Source organism: Limanda limanda, chromosome 21, assembly GCF_963576545.1.
Source record: "Limanda limanda chromosome 21, fLimLim1.1, whole genome shotgun sequence".
In the NCBI taxonomy this organism is placed as follows: domain Eukaryota; kingdom Metazoa; phylum Chordata; class Actinopteri; order Pleuronectiformes; family Pleuronectidae; genus Limanda; species Limanda limanda.
Window position 1 is genome coordinate 7,688,542 of NC_083656.1, and position 20,769 is coordinate 7,709,310.

Below are 20,769 nucleotides of genomic sequence, written 5' to 3' on the forward strand. Positions count from 1 at the left end.
GCAGAGAGAACACAAGGTTTAGTCGTGCAGGCCTTTCTTATTTTATCAACACACAGCGAGAACATGGTCAAGTTTGCAAAAACAGGTTTAAAATATAACAAATCTACCCAATGACTCGGACCCAAAAAGAGAACCAAACAATTTATCGTCCCCTCTACGACATATTCCATGCAATAGTGAAATCCAGAGGGACGCTGAATGCAGGTCAATGACGCAAATATGGAAGAAAGGAGAAAAGAAAACTGGGAACAAGTCAGTGAACCCTAGAGGGAAAAGGGGCCAGAGAAAAGCTGGGTTGTCATCATTAGAATTTCTTTTCTGGAGTCTGTGGAGTCAGCACTCCTGGCAAGCCTCTGCACTGCAGAAGTGCCCCACTGATTAATTAATATGGACTTCAGACAGCACCTACCTGGGCCCATCTGGATGCTCTACTTCCACCTGCTTTGGCTCTATTTATGTTCAGATTAAAAGTGCAGGGTCACATTGAGAAACAAGGCAGGAACCTGATCTCACTGTGATTCAGATTCAGATCTTTTAATGGTTCTGTTGGTCATTTTTATGGAGGTTCATCAAAAGAAATAGCCTTTTGCAAGTAAAACACATTACATCAAGAGACATAACAGTGAAACAACGAACTTTCATCCGTCAGTGAATTATTTTCTCAATATTATATTTAATAGAATTAGCACACAGGTTTTCCTCTCATATTGGACATTCATTGATGCTTCGTGCTTCATATGTGTCATAATGAAAGAGAGAAGACAGAAGAGATGGATGCAGAGCTGGACACTAAGTTTATTCAGAGGTGGTTTTAAATCAAATCTTTGGTCTGAATTTTTTTTCTATTTCATTGAAGAGGTTGCACTTTACCTTATGGTTGAGTTGACTGATACTCTGCCTGACCTCCTCGGTCTCAATCAACAAGGTGGCGTTCGCCTGCGTGGAGTCTGTTAAAGAAGACAGAAAAATACAGAAGAAGCCAACATCCATTGATGTATTCATAAATAAAAAAACTGAACTTTCCAAATAACAATCTTGATCTAGTGAATTTAAATGTGGTTCTATAAGAGGATTGTTGGTGGAGTTCTGAACTCTCCAGGTTCCCTTGACTTTGTGAAAGATCCACAAGAATGAAGCTTGTGAAGACTTTAACAACTCACTGAGGCTCGTATTAGAAACAAAGAGAGGGCAATCCTCCGGGAGGCGCTGTAGAGCCACGTCATGGAGTTAAAAATGCAGGAGGTGCATCCTACACTACACTTTTCTTGGTATATAGTTGCACTGGTTTGCATCTGCAGCCAAAGCACTTTATTACATTGAGGTGAATGACTCTGAGTGAGCAGAACCTGATACACTCATTAGATTGACAGTGGCGAGCAGTGAAAGCTCAGGTCAGAGGATCAACACCCGGCTTTGACCTCAGTTGTCCTTTAACATGTTCTCTGACTCTCTGGACACCGGGCTGTCATTTCACTCCTCTGCACTCTCACGTTTCCCCAGAGAGGCGCCGTGCGGCGTCCACAGTTTGAACTCCGGAGTTTACCTCCAGCCATCTGGCACCTGGCTGACCCTCGCAGCTGGAGGCGGCTTGACTTACCTTGGACGCTGCCCCCTCTGCTGGCTCTCGGCCCGCTGTGCTCCACGTTAAAATGGAACGTGTGCCCATTGTCTTCGATGCCGTCTACAACCCTGGTGGGAGGGGGTGAAAGGGGAGAGAGGCTTGCGTTAGTGTAACAGTAGAGCTTTTTCAATTATCACCGGAGCCGCCAGACGACCCAGGTATGCGCCACGAGAGCTCGCTGCTGGCAGAGGCCCACGTGGGCTCGAACACCCGAGCTCTCTGAACCAGCACTTACCCATATCTAGGACTTACTGGATGACTGAGGGATACATTATGAATACAGATGGTTGGGGCAGGAGGATAAGGTGCTCTGGCAATGGAATGCACTGACATCTGATCAAATTTGCAATGCAAATACACAGGATTTACATTAAGTAGATGATGCAGGTTTCTCAAGCATGACTTTAGGTGTCCATTACTGGATCACCTTATATTCATGTCGTATGAATAACGTGCTCTGCAGAGTTCAGTCTACATACTGTGGCAGCAGAGGGAATTCATTCAAAGTAATCCTTCTTATAAGAGAAATAACTTTCTGCGTTTTGATGATTCGACTGTGTATTGGAAGTCTATTAAAGGAAAGAAAAGTAAAGGAAGTCATAGATTTGATATGATGACAACTTCTGAAAACAATAGATATAAAAATATATGGTTGACTGGAAGTGCTGTAGACTGGCCACGGAAACAAAAAGAAATCAGGGGCGTCCTGGGAAACAGTATTTGAACAGATCTTTTGAATGTTGAACCATTGAGGATCTGCAGCCAAAGCACTCATTATCCCAAATAACGTTGACTGAATGGAACCTGATATTCTACATATAACAATAGTGATGATCATAAAAGCTCAGGTCAGATGATTTGCTACTAGATTTTGATGGTAAGAGTTTCCTTTTGTTTTCTGCTGTTGTTCGGAACCTGAAGTTATGTTCATTTTCACTATACCTGGGACTAAGGTCTGGGGGTGCATAGCAGGTGACGGTCGGGATGAGCAGCTTCGGAGGCCTCTGCTCAGCTCCTGACTCGGCCTGGGCTGAGGTCGAGGCTGGGGTGCCGTGCTCTCGTTTGGTCGGCGGCACAGGGGACGATATCTGGCCGAGGAAGCCACGGCTGAGATTGGGGGAGCGGCAGCGGCGCAGGGCGTTGAACTGCCGCAGCTCGTCCCCCAGGAGGTTTCCCAGGGATGTGCGGCGCACGGGGCTGCTGAAGCTGGGCAGCAGGAGGTTGCGACGGGAACGAGTGGCAGGAGAGAGGTGGAAGGCGTCGTCTGGGTCGTCACCCTTCGCTTCCACGATGGAGGGCAGCCTGGAGTCCTGCAAAATGGGAAATATAACACACAGGCGTAAATTAAACAGTTTCTAAATTTAAGTTTTAACTTAAGAATCACAAATCCTAAACTGCTTTATCTGTATTTATGTAAGCAGATTAGAAAGTGAATCAATATAATGAATCGCAAATAATGTGTTACAGTTGATATTAAATTCCTATTATGCTCTAACCATGGCTGACCATGCCTATGTTGGTTTTGTATTAGAAACAACTTCAAATAGGAAAGATAGCATTGTAAACAGTAGTGTAATAGTAGAAATATAAGGTGGGGAGATACAGGGAGGTGCATACAGAACAAAGTGAGAAAAGTAGCTCATGAGGTTCTGCAGCAGAGGAGCTATTGACCCAGTTAGGGAGTGAACTCCAGGGACTGAACTACCCTCTCTGTTCCACATGAGTTTTAACCTGAAGGGGAAGTCCTGCACAAAACCTTCACACAGTGTTGCAGCATGTCCCACAAACACTGGGGATTTTACCTTGAACTTAAAAGTGCAACAATGCCAATTACACCACAGTGCTGTGTAAAAGAGTCCAATATGCAATTGTGATATTTATTGTTATAATTACACAAAATCTGTCTAAAATAGTTACTCCACTGTCTGCCTACTCCCCCTTTCTATTGTTGACCTCCGTGGGAGAGGTACGCAACATTTTGGTCCAACAAATTTCTGTACGTTAGCCTCTCTGTCTCTATTGTGTTACCCAGTAGTTTAAAGTTATAGTGTAAAATACTGATTTATTTGTGGAGTGAAGGTTTGTAAGCACGAAAGAATACATCTCTCACCACAGTTGTGCCGTGGTCTTGGTCACTTAATATTTAATAGCATTCAGGCTTTGGGAATTTATCATATCTTAAGGAAACCATGTCTTGCGGGCAAAGGAAAATAAAGACCCCTCAGAGAGAAGAAGCTGAATATGCATTGAACTCACATGGGAGAGCCTGGGTGACCTTGAAAACCTGTTGATACCCTGCAGAGACAGAAAGAAAGCAAAGGGATTTACAAAAAGACGTAGCTATTGGCATGATATACTTATTCACTTCATTTCCAATCTATGAAATCTTTATAAATCTAAGCGAGACCTTGCAATTACATATTGTCAATGAATGAATTTCAGTTATATATGCATTTGCAAATATGTGTCTCATTCATATTCTTTCCCCTGGAACAGTTTTCCCTTTGGCCATCACTTAAACGTCCTTGGCCGCTTTGCCACACAAGCCGAACCACATGATCCCTTCCCCACACTCCCATTACACAGGTCTTCCAGCTGAAGTTTGCCTCTCTGATGGCGTGTGGAGAAACTGCGAGCGTAATCACCGGCTGAACGGCGAATGAAACTGTGGTGGAGTGCGAAGCCTCCCCTCGTGTGTGAAAAATGTGCCGCTGATAACACGGCTTAATGTGACAACACGAGCCACAGTCTGTCACCAGTCGAGTGCCAGTGACGCTCTTTGATGCAGAGAAGCCAATTCACTGAGGACACACATTGAATTTAATCCTTCGCTGAAGCACAATATTGAGTTTAAATATCACCGCCGCTGAAAGGAGAATTAAAGGGGAAAATGAAAGTGCAGCTGTGAATCTCTACATCTCTTCAGAGGGTGAGGCACAGGGGGAGAACTCCGAGAGTCTATTCGAGGCACAGACCAATTCTCCTCATAAGTACAATTAACCCTGGAGCAACGTGGGATGATTAACCAGCCGGCTATATTAGTGCCAAGTGACGTTAATTGAACATCAATATCAAATAATGGGCCATTGATGCCAAAGTGTCCCACATAGGAAAGTGGGTTTGCAGGAACTTAAATGAGGAAACCTGTCACTCACAAGTGCGCTGTCTTGTGTTTGCACATGCACGTTACTTTGTGCACACGAGACCAGAGTGAGCCACTTATTTTTCAAATCCAGAAGGCATTTTGTGGGATCGGTTATTGCTTCATGAGAGTAGCGAAGGTCTAAAATTGGGGCGAAATGGCCCACGCTAGGGGAATGTGGACATGCGACCAACCATTGAAAATGTCTGGGGGCTCTGGGTTAGGGTTAGAGCTTGGTGTTAGCCTGGTGTGGCCTCTGGGTTTATGGGTTAAGCTCAGGGCTTGGGGAGCCAACAGGGGCTTCTCCAGTCTTAGGTGGATGAGGCTGGGCGCCCTGGTTTAAGATGAGAGCTTGGGGTGCCTGACCAGTGAACCTCGCGGCTGTTAGGGGCTCGGGCATAAGGTGAGAGCTTGGGGCACGTCCAGGTTTTGGGTTTGAGTCTCGGGGCTCTACGGTAAGATTTGGGCTCGGAGAATCCAACTAGGCCTCATCAAGGCTTGGGGCTCAGAAACGAGAGGCTATAGGTAGAAAGTGAAGCAAAATTTACACAAATGTTTGGCTTCACTTATTGTAAATTCATTATTAAGAGTGTAGATAAAATTACACAGTTGCTGTCTGAACCTATGATCATCTGGGACTGCAACATTGACCTCATATCATCGCCCAAATAAACTCCCTGTGCTTTCGTGCTGTTTCCAGCGGCTGCCTTCATCACCTCTGTTAAACTGTTGTTGTTTTCCAAAATGTGAAGGGTCAGCTCGTTCTTCACACCCCTATGACCACCGACTACTTAACTCTCCCCGTGGCAACATGGTCATTACAGTCCAACAAATTTTGATTCAGCGCTGGCTCCCAAGTGAAGGAGTGACCTTCCCACTCTGCCCAGGACAGAACAATCACTACACATCTCTAAAACTCACCTCCCCTAAGAAATAAGCCGAGCTCCCGGGACCAAATTCAATCAAACTGACCTTTAACCGACAATAACACATTTATTGGGCTGCTTGGTGGCAAACACGACTACACACACTATTGTCTTTTCATCTGTTATGAGAAACTTCTTCAAACGTTATTAATCATTCAGAGTTGGTTTTCTCTTCATGTCATGAAAGCCGAGAGTCAACAGAAACAGAAAAATGGTTGACATTTGATACATACTTATTATAAAATGAATGAAATTGATTAGAGTGGCTTTTAAGAAATGGAAAACTTAGTGATTTCCCATTAATTTCATCTTCAATTTTTGCTACATTCATAAAAGCAGTATATCCAAATAATACGGTGTCAAAGAAAACCCAAACCTTAAAGAGTCAGGGTTTTACAGAAGGTGTAAAACTTTTATGTTCTCTATCCAAACCTATTGAAAAGAATTGAATCGACTGACCTGCAATAAAAGTTGAAATAAATTTACAGAGTTGGCAAAAAAATATATACCTAATTTACCATCTGGCACTCAGGGTTTTTCCCTTTTAGACAAGATAAAGAAGTCCCTTTTGGACACCTTACAGTGTAATGGGCATTCCTACAATCTGTTTAGTTTGGCAGCATCTCTCCACAGTTGGCTGAATACTGTAAATTAATTTCTCAATTATCGCTTAAGAGTGAAAGGAACTCCCATCCTACAACAACTCCTGCCTAGAACCACCCACCATGACGATGCGCATGAGATGAGGACGTCTGCATGTGTGTGTGTGTGTGTGTGTGTGTGTGTGTGTGTGTGTGTGAGTGTGTGTGTGTGTGTGTGTGTGTGTGTGTGTGTGTGTGTGTGTGTGTGTGTGTGTGTGTGTGTGTGTGTGTGTGTGTGTGTCAGGAGTCCGCGGGAGCTCGGCCAGGTAGCAGCTAACTCCTTCATCCTGTCAAGCAGGAGGTGTTGAGTATAAACCCTAAGCAGATGGTGTGATAGAGTTAGAGAGCTGGTTGGGTCTAAATTAAATGTTTTAATAATTCTAGTAATTTCAGTTAATGTATCTATATGTATCTGCTCTGTGTGTCCTGCACCAGATGGGTTAAAAGCAGAGGTTAAATTTCCCTCCTTGCATGAGTGTGCTTGTGCATGTCTGTGCATGCGTTCGGGACAAATAAATGTATCTTAATCTTAATCTTAATCTATACAGCAAATGTGAGGACAGTAAACTTTCTACAATAATCTGCTTATATTTCAAATGCATGGTTTCTGAAATGTGACAAATTTGAATATGTGATGAATCTTGACGGAAGGTAACTCGGGTATAATCATTCTGTTTTTGTGGCCCTCGTTAATTCAGTTGAAGCTGTTTTCCCTGCGGTAATTAATGTGGCCGGCACAGATGTCCTGTCCGTCAATGGCCTATGGGAACTTAGGCGAATGCTTAATGGAAGTACAATACAAATGTTTGAGATTGACGTGGAGTACGAGACGGGGGGAAAGTCCTGGGGGAGATTCGTCGGTTTTGTCAGTCACACATCGTTGACATCGTGGCGTTTATTTGTTTTGAACATACGGTTCAACGAAGGGAAACAACCGGGGAATTTCAGCAGGTTTAAAGAAGCAAAACTGTGCCTGGGAAACATCAACATCCGCACGTGCATCCTGTCCACAGATGGAGGATTATCCTGCCTTATGTAATGCTTTCGTGAATAACTGTGAGTGGCAACAGGCCGTGCCGAGGGGGGGGTCAGCGCCGCCTGTGTAATGTCATCCTGTGCTGTGTGTCAGGGCGACAACAGGGAAGCGATACGCCTCTCACTCACTCATCACCACTGCTCTCCTATGAATATGGACTAATGTACAATATAACGAACACGTAATGAATCATTCATTGTTTGTTTTGATGAGTTGGGAAACTAGGTAAACTAGACACAGAAGAATAAATATTAACATCAAATTCAATCAACACCAGTTTTGTGTGTGTGTGTGTGTGTGTGTGTGTGTGTGTGTGTGTGTGTGTGTGTGTGTGTGTTGTGTGTGTGTGATGTGTGTGTTTAGCACCTCGTCCTGGCTGCCCTCACGCAGGTTGTACGTGAGGTTGTTGTGGATGTCGGAGGCGAACACGCTGGCGTATTCCGGGTACAGCTCCAGCACCTCCTTCAGGCCTCGCACACAGATGTACTGCAGGTCACAGTAGGTCAACGCCTTCACATCAGCATTGGTCTTGATCACCTGCTCCGCTCCAGGCAGGTCCGACCCAATCAGGTCGCCCTTTCCTAAAATAAAGAAACAAAAAAAAACAATTATTATCATATTTATTAATCTACTTTATGCTATGTACACACACTGTAAACATTATGCTACAAAAAAGTCCCTGGGCTACAATACAGACCTAATATGGCGAGCACCATGCAGTCCTTCAGCACCTCCAGAGACCCAGAGATGACAAAGTAGCTGGCATGTAGTGCATCACCCTGACGGATCAGATACTCCCCCGGGACGCAGAAGCAGGTTTTTATATGAAGGGAGAGCGAGCGCAGGCAGCCACGACTCGCCCCCTTAAAGACCGGCAGCTGGAGGATGTCCTTATTCAGATGCATGGCGATGTCAGCCCGCAGCTCGTCAGGGAAGTCGTGCAGGAGCTGGGGACGGGTGACAGATGTAATGAGATGCGACACTGATTGGTAATTAGGGAATGGATTGTTTTGCCACTGGTCCCCCCCCCCCTTTTGAATATAAATTGGATGTCAGTCGAGGGTTTACAGGAGGCAGGGTGTAGTGAGAGATCTTAAACACTTACAGCTGTTAATGGTTTCACTGCTCAAAAGCCATCAAGACTGGCAGCAGTGTGTACACAGGTATTACATGACAACAACAATGAAGGGACTCCTACCTCGTTGGCATCTATACCGTTGTTGACAGACCATGTGGTCTGGAAGTACTCCAGCATGCGCTGCTTGATCTGCTGGGGCAGGCGGTGGACACGGATGAAGTCTTTCAGGTCCTTCATCCGTGTGTGGTAGAGAGAGCGGCGTGAGTACATGCGCTGGATGATGGCCGTCACGTTACCAAAGACAAGGGCGTGCATGAGCGCTGTGTGAGAGATGGAAGAGAAATGTCACAGCAGGAAATACATGGAGGTATAAAGGATGAGTATTTTAAAACAAAACAATTAAATATTTTGAAAGTTGTCATTATGAAAACATTTTCTTATATGTTTAATTTTTTCTTCCTTTAAAGTAGTTTTCCAGCTTTAAAATGCACACCATCCATTTCTGTGCTTATTGATCCACACAGTAATTTACGGCTTCATTTATCTCACTGTCCTGACAAAATAAACACACAATTATCGTATGGGTTGTTGCGCCAATTCTTGCCACCTGAGCAAACATAATCTGGTTGTTGGTATATAAAGATGGCGACAAGCTGCTTCATAAGAACCAGCCAAACCGTCCAGCCCACTTCCTGCTGTATCCCCAGCAATCGGCGCCGCCCCTCTGCCAGGACGCCAGAGGGAGAATGCACCCTTGTGTCAGACGTACCGCCGATGAGCATGGTGCAGATGGAGAAGATCTTCTCAGCGTCGGTGTTGGCGCACACGTTGCCAAAGCCGACACTGGTCAGGCTGCTGAGGGTGAAGTAGAGGGCAGCTATGTAGGAGCTGCGCACCGTCGGGCCCCCAACCGTGCTGTTGACATAGGGCGTCTCCAGACGTTTGCCCAGCTCGTGGAGCCACCCTGAACGAGGAGGGAGACAGAAGATTAATGTCCACATGATGTGTGAGGCTCTTCTGTTGGAGGTGGCAGGACGGTACAACAATACCTGCTCGTTGAGACAAAAGTGCATGTTTGGGACTGTGTGTGTGTGTGTGTGTGGTTGTGTGACAGAAAGAGAGCGGCAGCAGTGTCAGCAGGCTGGCATGTCGGTGCGGAACAGGGCAGAATAGATTGAATCCTCCCGGGATAAATAAGGCTGAGTGTTAATTAGCGGCTGTGACCCAACCTCTCTATAGACAGACAGATACAAGGGCAGATTCTGACACAAATGTATGCACAATCAAATGGAAACACACACACACACACACACACACACACACATACACACAAGTTGCAAGGGAGATTGGAACAGATGCTTAATTTGGCTGTACATGCAATATGTCATATGTGGCTGTGAAGCTGCAGGAATAATCTAGATAAACTAGTAGTCATTTAAATAGTAATAAATAACAAAGAATAGAATGCCTTTAATGACTTTGCACAGCAAAATTTAGCATTAAAAATCTGATGATCTGATGCAGGTAAAGACGTCAATAATAAAACAAGATATTGCTCAAATAATTTCTGAAATAAAAAGCTTGTCACTTTTTTATTGTTGGTCTCCGTGTGGAACCATTTTCTAACAGTGACTCGGACATTGGAACGCTGCCTGCTACCAGTATAACAGCTTCTGATCTGGTTTCAGACAGTCCTCATTAGAGCGCCACAGTTTGGTGTTTGCCACCATCTCACCACTGAGCACAGTTACAAATCCCAATAGGTGTGACATGACTATTTATAGCTGAGTGGGGACAAAACAAATGTCTAGTTGGGAAAAGTCTAGACTATTACATTAGATTTGTATTAGATTAGAGAATTGACTGCAGTTGGTTTAATCACATATTAGATTTGATTTCCAGCCAAAGGTCACAATAAAAACAATAGATAGAAGATAGATGGATAGAATAACAATCAGTAGAGTGAATACCTCCACCAAGGCCTGACAATCCATTTAAATTAGATCAAGCTGCACCAAATTTCACACATTCATAGATATCAGTTGCCTGAATGAACTTTTCATTGAGATCCATGAATTTTTTCTTAGGAAAATGCTGTATATTGCAATGGATGAAGAGCCTATTGTTGCATGTATAAAGTCAATATCAAGGCTTTACTATATCAGATGAATATTATTGTTAGAATATAGTGAGTGGAGCCGCCCCCTTGTTTGGATTGCTACCAACATTTCTTCCCTGAGCCATACCACATACTTCCACCAGCACGAAACACCAAACCTGACCTTTCCCCCTCAGCTCGCACTTGCTCGACTCACCAATGTCCCAGGTCTCACTGGTCTCTATCTCCTTGCGTCCGATCATGTACCAGATGCAGGCCATCCAGTGTGCCAGCAGCGCAAACACGGACATCAGTAAGGTCAGCACCATGGCGCTGTACTGGGAGTAGCGGTCCAGCTTCTGAAGCAGACGAAGGAGGCGCAGCAAGCGCACCGTTTTCAGCAGATGAACCAACGAAGTCTGAGAGGACGAAATAGAGAGAAAGGGAGAAAGGGAGGAAGAGGAGTAGGTGAAAAACAGATTTTTGAAAACCAAAGTGAGCTGTGTTATAATCTACAAACACACAGTCTACACATACACTACATATATGAAGCTGCTTTGCTCAACAAAATCTGGTGTATGAACCTTGCAAGTGCTCAGCAGCCTTGGAAGCGGAAGGAGCTTTTTTTCTAGCTTCAGCAATAACAGCTGAACTCACCACGGTGATGTTGAAGGCATAGAGCAGGTCAAAGGGGAGGGCAGCCACCAGGTCCACAAAGAACCAGGTGGTGGCGTAGTGGATGCAAATGGAGCGCGCCTGATACACCACCTGGCCCGACTGGCTCACGTAGGTGGTGCGGAAGTTCAGGATGATGTCTGCAAATGTGGAAGTTAAAGGTTATTTTGTTCTCTGCGGCAAAAAGAGAGGATTTAGTCAAACTCATAATCATTAAGATGTCACAAATTGCGCCCAGTGAAGTCTTTGGGCCGTGGGAGGAAGTAGCAGTACCTAGAGAAAACCCACATGGGTACATGGAGAACCCACAGAAATGTCCTGGTTGCAATATGCATTAGCTTGTAACAGATGGACATATGTCAGCAATCTAGGGGGAGTTTGCCAGACAGATCATTGAACCTTAGTGTCAGACTCTAACAAGCACATAACAAGCAGATCTCCGGGTGTAAGGCTGAAACCGCATCCGTCACCCAAGCTGTCGATGTGTGCAGAGACGATGGCTCATCACTCCACACGGATTCACTTATGAGGAGTTAAAGACAACAAGGGGGATGATGACAATGGTGGTGAATGTTAGCACACACAGAATAGTGTGAGCTGCAAAGATCATCAAATTAAAATAAGTGGCACCTGCTTTCCAATACACTATATTCCCTCAAGGTTTTGGGCAAGCATGTCTTATTATGAGTGCTACGTAACTTTAGCCTTTTAATACGCTATCCCTTAATTAGTCACATGACTTCAAAACAAATATTGGACATATAATAGGTTGAAATAAGCAAACTAAGTAGATGAGCTTGCAGAACAAAGCTTTCTCCCTAACACAGCCGATGGCGTCCCTATTTGTGTTGAGTTGAGCTGCTCAACTGTTGCTGCTGTTCGTGAACACTAAGCAGAGAACATTAGGTTTCTACCCCCTCACTTCATCCCTCGGGTATGTCCCTCTGGAGGTTTATCCCAGGAGTCCCTGGGAAAGACCCAAGATGTCCTGAAGGGACCAGAGAGACCGAGGTTTCCAGGAGTGAGGGGAACTATCTGGGGGGAAAGGACGCTGTTGCCATAGGTGCCAAGAACATGACATGTTGTAGGATAAAAAAACTAAACCACATAAAAAATGACTTAATATTTGACCAAACTTGGGCCTTACAGTTAGTAGAGTGAGGTTGTGAAGTTGTGAAGCTGTGTCTCAGTAACCTCCATGGACGCTCACCTATGATGAAGAGCATTTCCACCACGATGTCGCTTACGATGGTGGAGCGGGCGGCTGTGACACTATCATCGTAGGGCGTGAAGCTGACATTGTAGGGCACAGTGACCGCCACATAGAAGGTCGCCAGCAGGATGAGCCAGTCCCACAGGGCTTTGGACACACTGTAGTGGAGCAGGATGAAGCGGGACTTCTGCACCGCTGCCACCTTGTACTCCGGTACTGAAGGCTTGTTGATCATGTTCTGTAAGTGGACAGGGGCAAGAAGCATCCTTAAATCAGTAATTTGTGCACAAAAACACACACATGGACACATATAAGAGGGGGATTGTCTATGAGGAGTTAAAGTCCAGTAATTACAACCACTTGGATTTGAAGCATATGTAAATAAATACACAAGCAAACACCAAGAACACTAGAGAGCTGCAAAAATGAATAACTTGATAACCAGATGCTCCTGAAGTAATGTTAATCAGATTAACATCGCGGTGCCAAGATTTTTGCAGAAACAGACGATATAAATGTCAACACCCTCTCTTGTGCTTGGACTGCTGAGGAGTCATTCGGGGGGGGAGGGGGGGTTGAAACTCAAATTAAACAGATATGGTAATGCCGCTGGTTATCTATTCACGACAGCCTCTTATAGACAGGAGTAGACCTTTTAAATGGCTGGATGGTAACAATAAAGAATGACAGAGATTTGACTGTGGTCAGTGAGGGAGAAATCTATTATCGACATAGATGCAGTATAATTTCATACATGACTTCATCCCTCCAAATGCCACCAGTGCCTTGGTTCTCAGTTGGTGCATAACAATGGCAGCAAAGCCACTCAGGGAATAAGGGGAATTAGGACATTGACCGTCCGCCGAGGTTATTTTTAGAAATTTATTGCATATTCATTCCGCTTATTTCATTTTTATTAAGAAAATCCAATTGCAGAAAGTATGAAATTGTTATTTCTGATGAGGTAGTGGGAGAACGCTCGGAATATAATGTGGCTGCATCTCCAAATGGGGCCGTGCACTTGGCACATAATGGTCTTAACAATGTTTTGGAGACAGGAGGAGAAGCTATTACCTCTGACAGAGAAGGGAGGGGAAAGAGAAAAGATGGATAAAGTAACAGTTATCCATCCACAGGTGGTTAATGACCAGAGATTTTTCCCTGTATGGGCGCTGAGGCTGACTGGTTAAATTCGGTAAATTCTCCATGAAAGTAACTGGGAGAACGGACAACTTTTAACACACTGTGTGGATGCAGGAATGGAAACAAATTGTTCAAAGTCGGTACATTACACTGGCATTTAAATTATCCAAATGATTTGCAGTGAATTATCTGTCAAAACATTACACTATTATTTACCTATTTTATTTTTATTAAACTTTTAATTTAATTTATTTTATTTTCCTCTTCTTTCTTTTCTCTGCTTTGTCTTGCAGCAGTGTTGTATGTAACTGTATTGTAATAATCTAATATTCCTATATACATATATACATATATATATATACATATATACATATACATTCTAAACTCTCTCTTAATGTATGCACTTCAGCTGCATGGGGAAGGCTGGCTGGGGTTGGGTGGGTCTTATTGTGGGTAGAGGTATATCCACCCGATTTTTGATGTGTAATTGTATAATTGTTTTGATTACCCAAAGAAAACCAATAAAAAAGTGTTAAACAAAAAAAAATGTTCAAATAGTTTGGACCAAAATATGTAATGAATGACAAATGTGTGACGGCGACACTTATTGTCAGGACAATCCACCTAGCTTTCTTTTCATGGTGTCCAGACTTTGGTAAGCAGAAAATGTCCAGAGAGACCTCGCTGATTACCATCACCAGCTGTGGCCAAGTTAAAGACCGTTCACGCCATGTCAGCAAACGCTTCGACTGTTTTCTTTTTTAATTTGCCTTACACCACTGAGGTCAGGACGCCCGGCCGACCTTTGGCACTTGAGGCGGTCGCCTGAGCACATCGCAGTGATTACAAAATGAAAGCCCGGCACTGTGGGGACACACGTCACACAGCTGCAGCTGGACTTTGCACTTCATCAAGTCAACACTAGCCTAGAGCTCAATGTTCCAACTACATCTCCCAGCATGCTTTAGGCTTTAGCGCTGATAAAAGCTTGACCTTGATGGGCAAAGAGATGCGTATGGCTTCACATGTGACTCGAGCAACAACATCTCCCTCCATGCAATCGAGTGCAGAGTCTCCAACAAACTATTGCAGAGAACCCATTGAATTTATATCCTCATCTTATTCTTTTCCCGAGTGATTCCTCTCGAGAAGCAGAGCAGCGGGAGGATAACAACTCAATATAAATTCAATATAAACTGTGAAAATGTCCATAAGACTCTGTGAGATAACACTAGTCTTCCTGAAATGACTCCGCGTCGCACAGTTCTTATTATACGATGGAAGGATCACAACATTTCAACAGGCTTTGCAAAATGAAATCCAGGATTCTCCGACACAAAATTGAGTCGCAGCAAGCGAATGGAGATAAACATTCACAGTCTGAAACTGTTTTATACGAAAAAAATAAGGATAGATTGACTTTTGAATTTTGAATGATCTCTTGCATCGGCCCTTTGACAAGTGTGTTAAAATGAAAAGAGGCAATAGTGGCTCTCCCCTGAGAAACGGAGCAGCTTGAGATCAAATCTGAGCTTCTAGACAGTGCGCCGTGGATCAGTTACAGAACGTGACCAATGCACTCCTGGATTGACGGGATCCAAAGTGAAGAAAACAGACATAAACAACTATTTAAAACGCAGCCCCAAAAGACTCCTGAGTAGATTACTTCACTGTTCTTCAATTGACTTAAACTTGTCACCTCTTTCATGTATTATATGGTGGTGCTGGTATTTGAAGATGAATGTTTATGTGTCTGTGTTCAAATGTAAAACTCCCGTCTTATTTCTTCCTCGCCTGGCAGGCTGATGTGCCTCGAATAGAGATTCCATGAGAGCAGATATAGCCGACTGTGATGTGGAGGCAGAGGATCACATTGTTAGCTCACAGCTACTCAGAGACAGACAGGGAGAAAAGAAAAGAAAAGATGGAGGGGGCGACAGACAGAAGATGGAGAAATGGTAAAAATACAGTAATAGTCGGTGAAGGGAGGATTGGGATGATTTAAGAACAGTTTTGATCCTCAATTTTAGTGAAAGCTTGTGATGTAACAATACTCTGCTACTGGAAAAAATAGTGTATTCAAAATGTAGTGTTATAAAACAAACCTTAGTAAAAAATACTGTTTATCCAAAGAAGAGACATCCGTCTGCGTTGTATAACTATAAATATGTATAAGTGGTATTATTGTGTTAACAGTTAAGATGGAACTGAAATTAAATTCATTCATTAATTTATATGTTTCGACATTCTTTCATTTCTAAATTTATTTACTTATGTATGAAGCGGAAATGTTAAAATATTGAACAAATTGATAAAGCAAATGTCGGAATACATAAATAGGCAATTTATCAAACTTGTATTTATGTACTTAACTATTATGAAGGTGTTTACATATTTATCTATGTATTATCAACTTTATTCATTTATTTATCTTCGGTCTTTCCTTCATAAAAAATTCAGTATTTATTAAAAATTCCTCAAGTAAATGCTAGTCATGAAAAATGAAATACTTGAGGTTGGAGAGGATGGAGGGATTCAGTCGACAAAGGAAAAGGATGAGATCATTTAAAAGTATAAAAAAAAATGACAGAATGACAGACTGGCGAGAGACAGCAGGATCCAGAGGGATGAACCCAAAAGATGAGATGAGGTTAGCGTGACAGATGGAGAGGGAGAGAAACGTGAAAAAGCAGCAAGAGAGAAGGAGAAGAGTGATTAGAGCTAAAAAGGAAGACAAAAAAGAGGGGGAAACTGAAGGAACAAAAAATCATGGTGGGAAAGAGAGACACAGAGCCTTATCATTATCGTCTCTCGTTTCCAAAACAGATAAAAGCTTTATGAAATTTAATAACCTGGCTAAATCAGGTTCCCCGCAGAGTAGGAGCGGTGGTCAGTGGTTCGATCAGGACACAGCAGAGTAAACAGTTTTATTATCCAACACCAAACTCTCCAACCAGAAGAGTTACATTTAACTCCAGTATTTCCACAAGTGAGTCATTAAAGTTTTGTTAAACTGATCTTGAGGAATTCAGTGTTGTCAATGAATCAAATTTCAAATGTTATTCGTTGAAAATCCTTGTTGATACCAGCATTTTTACACTGAATAATACTCTTCAGTAACTCTGCCATAGGACGTTATGGTTTTCATCTGCCTTCGTTAGTTAATTAGCAGGATTACGCAAAAACAAGTCAGAAAATTTCCATGAAATTCTGTAGAGGGCCGGTGCGTCACCCAAACCAGAACCCAATAAAAAATTCAATCAAAAATGTTTCCTTTCTTTACCATTGCGAGACGTTTTTTTCCATTTTCCTTAATTTCTCAAGAGAATAATTCCTGGATCTTGATTATAAAAAACCAGGCCTGTTTAAGGAGCTGATCTTTATGAGTGTGTGCAATTTGGTGCAGATCCAAACAAAAATTGGAATCTTGTGAATTTAAATGAGGTTTCATAAGGGAGCTGTTGGGCCTTGGTGGAGGTGTGTGCTCCCCTGAGTGTCTCTTTACTGACTAATAAACCAGCGTAGTTAATCTCGGTGGTGCAAATCTTCTCTCAATGTAAACTGCTGCAAATGACTACTTGAAAACACCCGGGAGCTCATCTTGTCTGACATCCTGAGAAACACGAGAAGATGGTGATGCTGTGCCTGCAGCTAATAATGTCAAATTCTAACATCACAGATAGAAACAATGTTATACTTCCAGGCTTTGTGAGAACCCTCCCCCATGTTTTTTCTCACTGTTTAAAGGCCCTTGTGCATATTGATTTCTGATGATATTGCAACAAAGTGTGTTGCATGTTATCATTGCCTTGAGTCTCATTCCCATGCACGAGGTGTTGTTATCGGTTTAACAGAGCTGCGAGGCTGCCGGAGTCACGGATAGAATCACAAGACACAGCTGAATAACCTGTCAAAGATCCACAGAAACAAAACAGCAGCTCACAACAATAGATTTATTTATATTCTACCCTATAAATGCTACTACAAAATGCCAGTTTATGGGCAAATACTGAATCTTTGAATGCCACTATCAGTCTCTAAGGTTACAAATAAATAGGACAAAAGTGTCTTTCTTGTGAATCTTCATTAATAATTGACTGAATGCAGCATCTTGATTAGATTGGGGATTAATCATTCAGTTTTTTCTGTACAAATTTGACTTTTCTCTGACCAACAGTAAGATTTTTTGTTTTGTCAAACCGTGAGTTATGGAATAAGTGGAAAAGTGGAGGCTATGGAGTGTGTGAGTGAAAAAGATTGAAAGCAGTGAACATATTAACGCTGATTGTTGGTTTTCATATTCCTACATTATGTATATCTCTGAGACAGACAGAGAGTGCAGTGTCACGCTGAGAGTGCTGGCATAAAATCTGAATGATAAATACGATGCATCCATTTCTGACTGCGCTGACGTTTCGCCATATGGTTCCCTGTCTCCGCGGAGGAGGAGTCATCTTTAACGCTTGTCCTGATGTATGAGTCGGTGTAGATGTGTGTTTGTGAGTCGGTGTTAGGACAGGTATGTGTTTCGGTGTGAGCTTTCCTAGTGCCAGTGATCTTTGCCATCTGTTTGAAGGTGTGATATAGTGAAGCAGGGCAGCAGGAGGCTGGCCCGACAGGAAGGCCGAGAATATCGATTCGCCCATGAAGGCACCTGCAGGTCGGCTCTGAAAGCTACAGCTTCAGTCACAGTATTTATCTTGTTCTTTAGAAAGTTATGGTCGAAGAGCAAACATTCATTTTAGGGTCTGAAAACTTAAATTTACAATGATTCAACACCAGCTGACAACAATCTTTCAACTGTCTGTCAACTAATCAGTTTATCAACTAATGATGTCTCAATAACTAACGTGTCTGGAAAATTACATCATGTTGTTGCTGAAGGTGTACATAATTTACATGTAGTTGTTATTTTTCCTCTATTTCATTGCTGAAGTATCCTCCACTTTAAATAAAAATGCTCACCCTTTGCTCTCATGAATAACATTGCTTGGAGTGCAACACGCCTTTATCATTCAAAGCCTGCGAAGGGCTTTTGTGCTGCAGGAGCAGGACAAGTGGCAATGAGACCGACCCATGTCTGGGTTTGTATCACCACAACAAACAGCCTCTTACGGTACTTGAAACACTTGAAAGACAGATGAGGGAGAACAGCAGCACCATAAAAACATGGAACACGTAAAAGGTTCTGTAAAGACTCTAAAAGGGTTGAAAAACAGTTTTAAACTACCTGGAATAAGAGGTTATCCTCCCACCATCCATTATCGAAGAGCTTGTACATCTATAAGATTGTTTGGGCCAAAAGGCTGAAGGTCATTCAAAGAACCTCGCTGGTGACATAACCAGAATCCTCAAGCTCTTGCTGGTCAGCTGTTTCCATAAAAAAGTGATGATGATGATGCTTTGAGCTTCTACTACGACCAATAACACATCACAGGCAGTAACCAGCAACCACTTCTGCCACAGTGACTTTGATCTTTGTCCTTTAAAGCCAAAAAACCTAAAGTTTTTATACGCAAGAAAATGCAACAGAAGCAAAAAGATGAAAACAATTCAGGAACTAGTGAAGCCATTTTGATGTGTTTTCCACTGAGAGGAGCTTCACTCTGGGAATCTGGGTCGAGACTTCGCTCACATTGTCTTCCTCCAAACTCATCTTTCAGATATCGATCAGTAATTCAAACTTAACTCCTGACTTTATAGGTTCTTGGAGGGCATGTCAGGGCACACGTACAGGAAGTATGTGAGAGCAGGAAAAGTACTCACGCCGCCCAGGTTGACCTCTCTCTTGCCCCCCCCTGAGAACTGGCTGGTCAGCTGGTACAACATGGTGCGTCCACGCTTCCGGGCCTGGCTGAAGTGGGAGCTGCTCTTCCTCCTGCACCTCTTGTCGTCTGAAACTGTCGCACAATCACACGTGAACAATTTAAAAACACAAGTTTGCCAAGAACACAATGAGAACAATAACGTGTCCTCTATTGCAATTACTCAGGGAAGTGTGAATAATGAACACAAAACCACACAACCGCTGATATGTAGTTGACTTGAATGCATTTGAACTAAATGAGTCTGTATCCCCTCTGGCACAATCCTCGGTATTTGCAGCAGACTGTGTCCAGGTTCCACTCGAAGATGCATCGCTGCTTAAATCGAATTCCCCCCCCTCATTGGTAACCATCAGTCTGAGTTCACTGAACGATGCCGGCCCAAACAATAGTGCCGGGTGGAATGTGACAGTGATGAACAAGAGCACACAGAGAAAATAGAGCTGGGGGGCCACAGGATGTTACCGCTCGTAAATCACGCTCACATTAAGTAGGAGTCTCTATTAACCACGACGGGTAACCTACCCTCTTTCTTGCTGTTGTGGTGGCCTTTTCCGTGCGTGTCGGTGATGTCCTTGAACGAGAAGAGGAAGAGGACCATCTCGCCTTTCTCGTTCTTGATGGGCACGATGTCCAGCAGACACCAGAAGGCCGTACCTGGAGCGAAAACCAGGCAGAAATGTGGATTCAGTCACACGGCCGGTGTGAATGTGCAGGTTTAGAGGTTACACCTTGATCTGGTAAAAGGCCACCTACCCCTCCTATACAGTCGCAAGTCACGCCGACTGAAAGTAACACTAATGACACAAAATTGTTACTGGTCATTATGCGACTCTTTGTTGTTGTTCAGTTTCTCTTCCTGGATGTTTGTGTCCTTTTGTAGTTGTTTTGTGTGTCTTTTCCGTTCCTCTGTGCTCGTTCTGTATCTCTGTGTGACTTGCCTCATGCTTGTCTTGTGTCCCTTTTTCCTTTTTTGCCACCTCTCCTCTCCTGTCCTTGTAAAATCGACTTTCTTTTACCACATGAGTTTTTCGTGCCGAGACCTGACACGTCATGTCAGCTCTCCCCGTGTCCGAGCCGCGGCTACTTGTCAAGTACGGGCCATAGCCTTTTCTAAAAATATACCACAAATTAGATATGGATCATGTTCCGGAGGATTGTGCACAAAGAGAAAGAGCAAGTCAGGGGGTTGGTTATAACAAGTCAGGCAGGGAGAAGGCAGCGTAGATCCAAGACCTTGCCATAACCCAGTATGCTCATTACTGCAGACACTGTGCTCTGCCACCAAACAGATGTTTCACATCTCTTTTAGTGTCCCCAGATTGTGTGTGTGTGTATGTGTGTGTGTGTGTGTGTGTGTGTGTGTGTGTG

General features: G+C 43.4%; 1 protein-coding gene across 1 annotated transcript in view; it reads right to left on the reverse strand.

Moving 5' to 3' along the window:
- Positions 1–20,769, reverse strand: part of LOC133027853 (potassium voltage-gated channel subfamily H member 4-like) — a 31,615-nt gene that overhangs the window by 1,060 nt on the left and 9,786 nt on the right. Inside the window, exons 3-15 of the mRNA XM_061094994.1 lie at positions 19,924–20,055; positions 19,340–19,473; positions 12,428–12,668; positions 11,200–11,357; positions 10,760–10,961; positions 9,214–9,408; positions 8,565–8,764; positions 8,064–8,313; positions 7,733–7,947; positions 3,878–3,916; positions 2,564–2,931; positions 1,598–1,689; positions 871–947 (exon numbers count right to left, since the gene is read on the reverse strand). Of these exons, the coding sequence (XP_060950977.1) occupies positions 871–947; positions 1,598–1,689; positions 2,564–2,931; positions 3,878–3,916; positions 7,733–7,947; positions 8,064–8,313; positions 8,565–8,764; positions 9,214–9,408; positions 10,760–10,961; positions 11,200–11,357; positions 12,428–12,668; positions 19,340–19,473; positions 19,924–20,055 (2,303 nt within the window). The remainder of the gene's footprint in view (positions 1–870; positions 948–1,597; positions 1,690–2,563; positions 2,932–3,877; positions 3,917–7,732; positions 7,948–8,063; positions 8,314–8,564; positions 8,765–9,213; positions 9,409–10,759; positions 10,962–11,199; positions 11,358–12,427; positions 12,669–19,339; positions 19,474–19,923; positions 20,056–20,769) is intronic.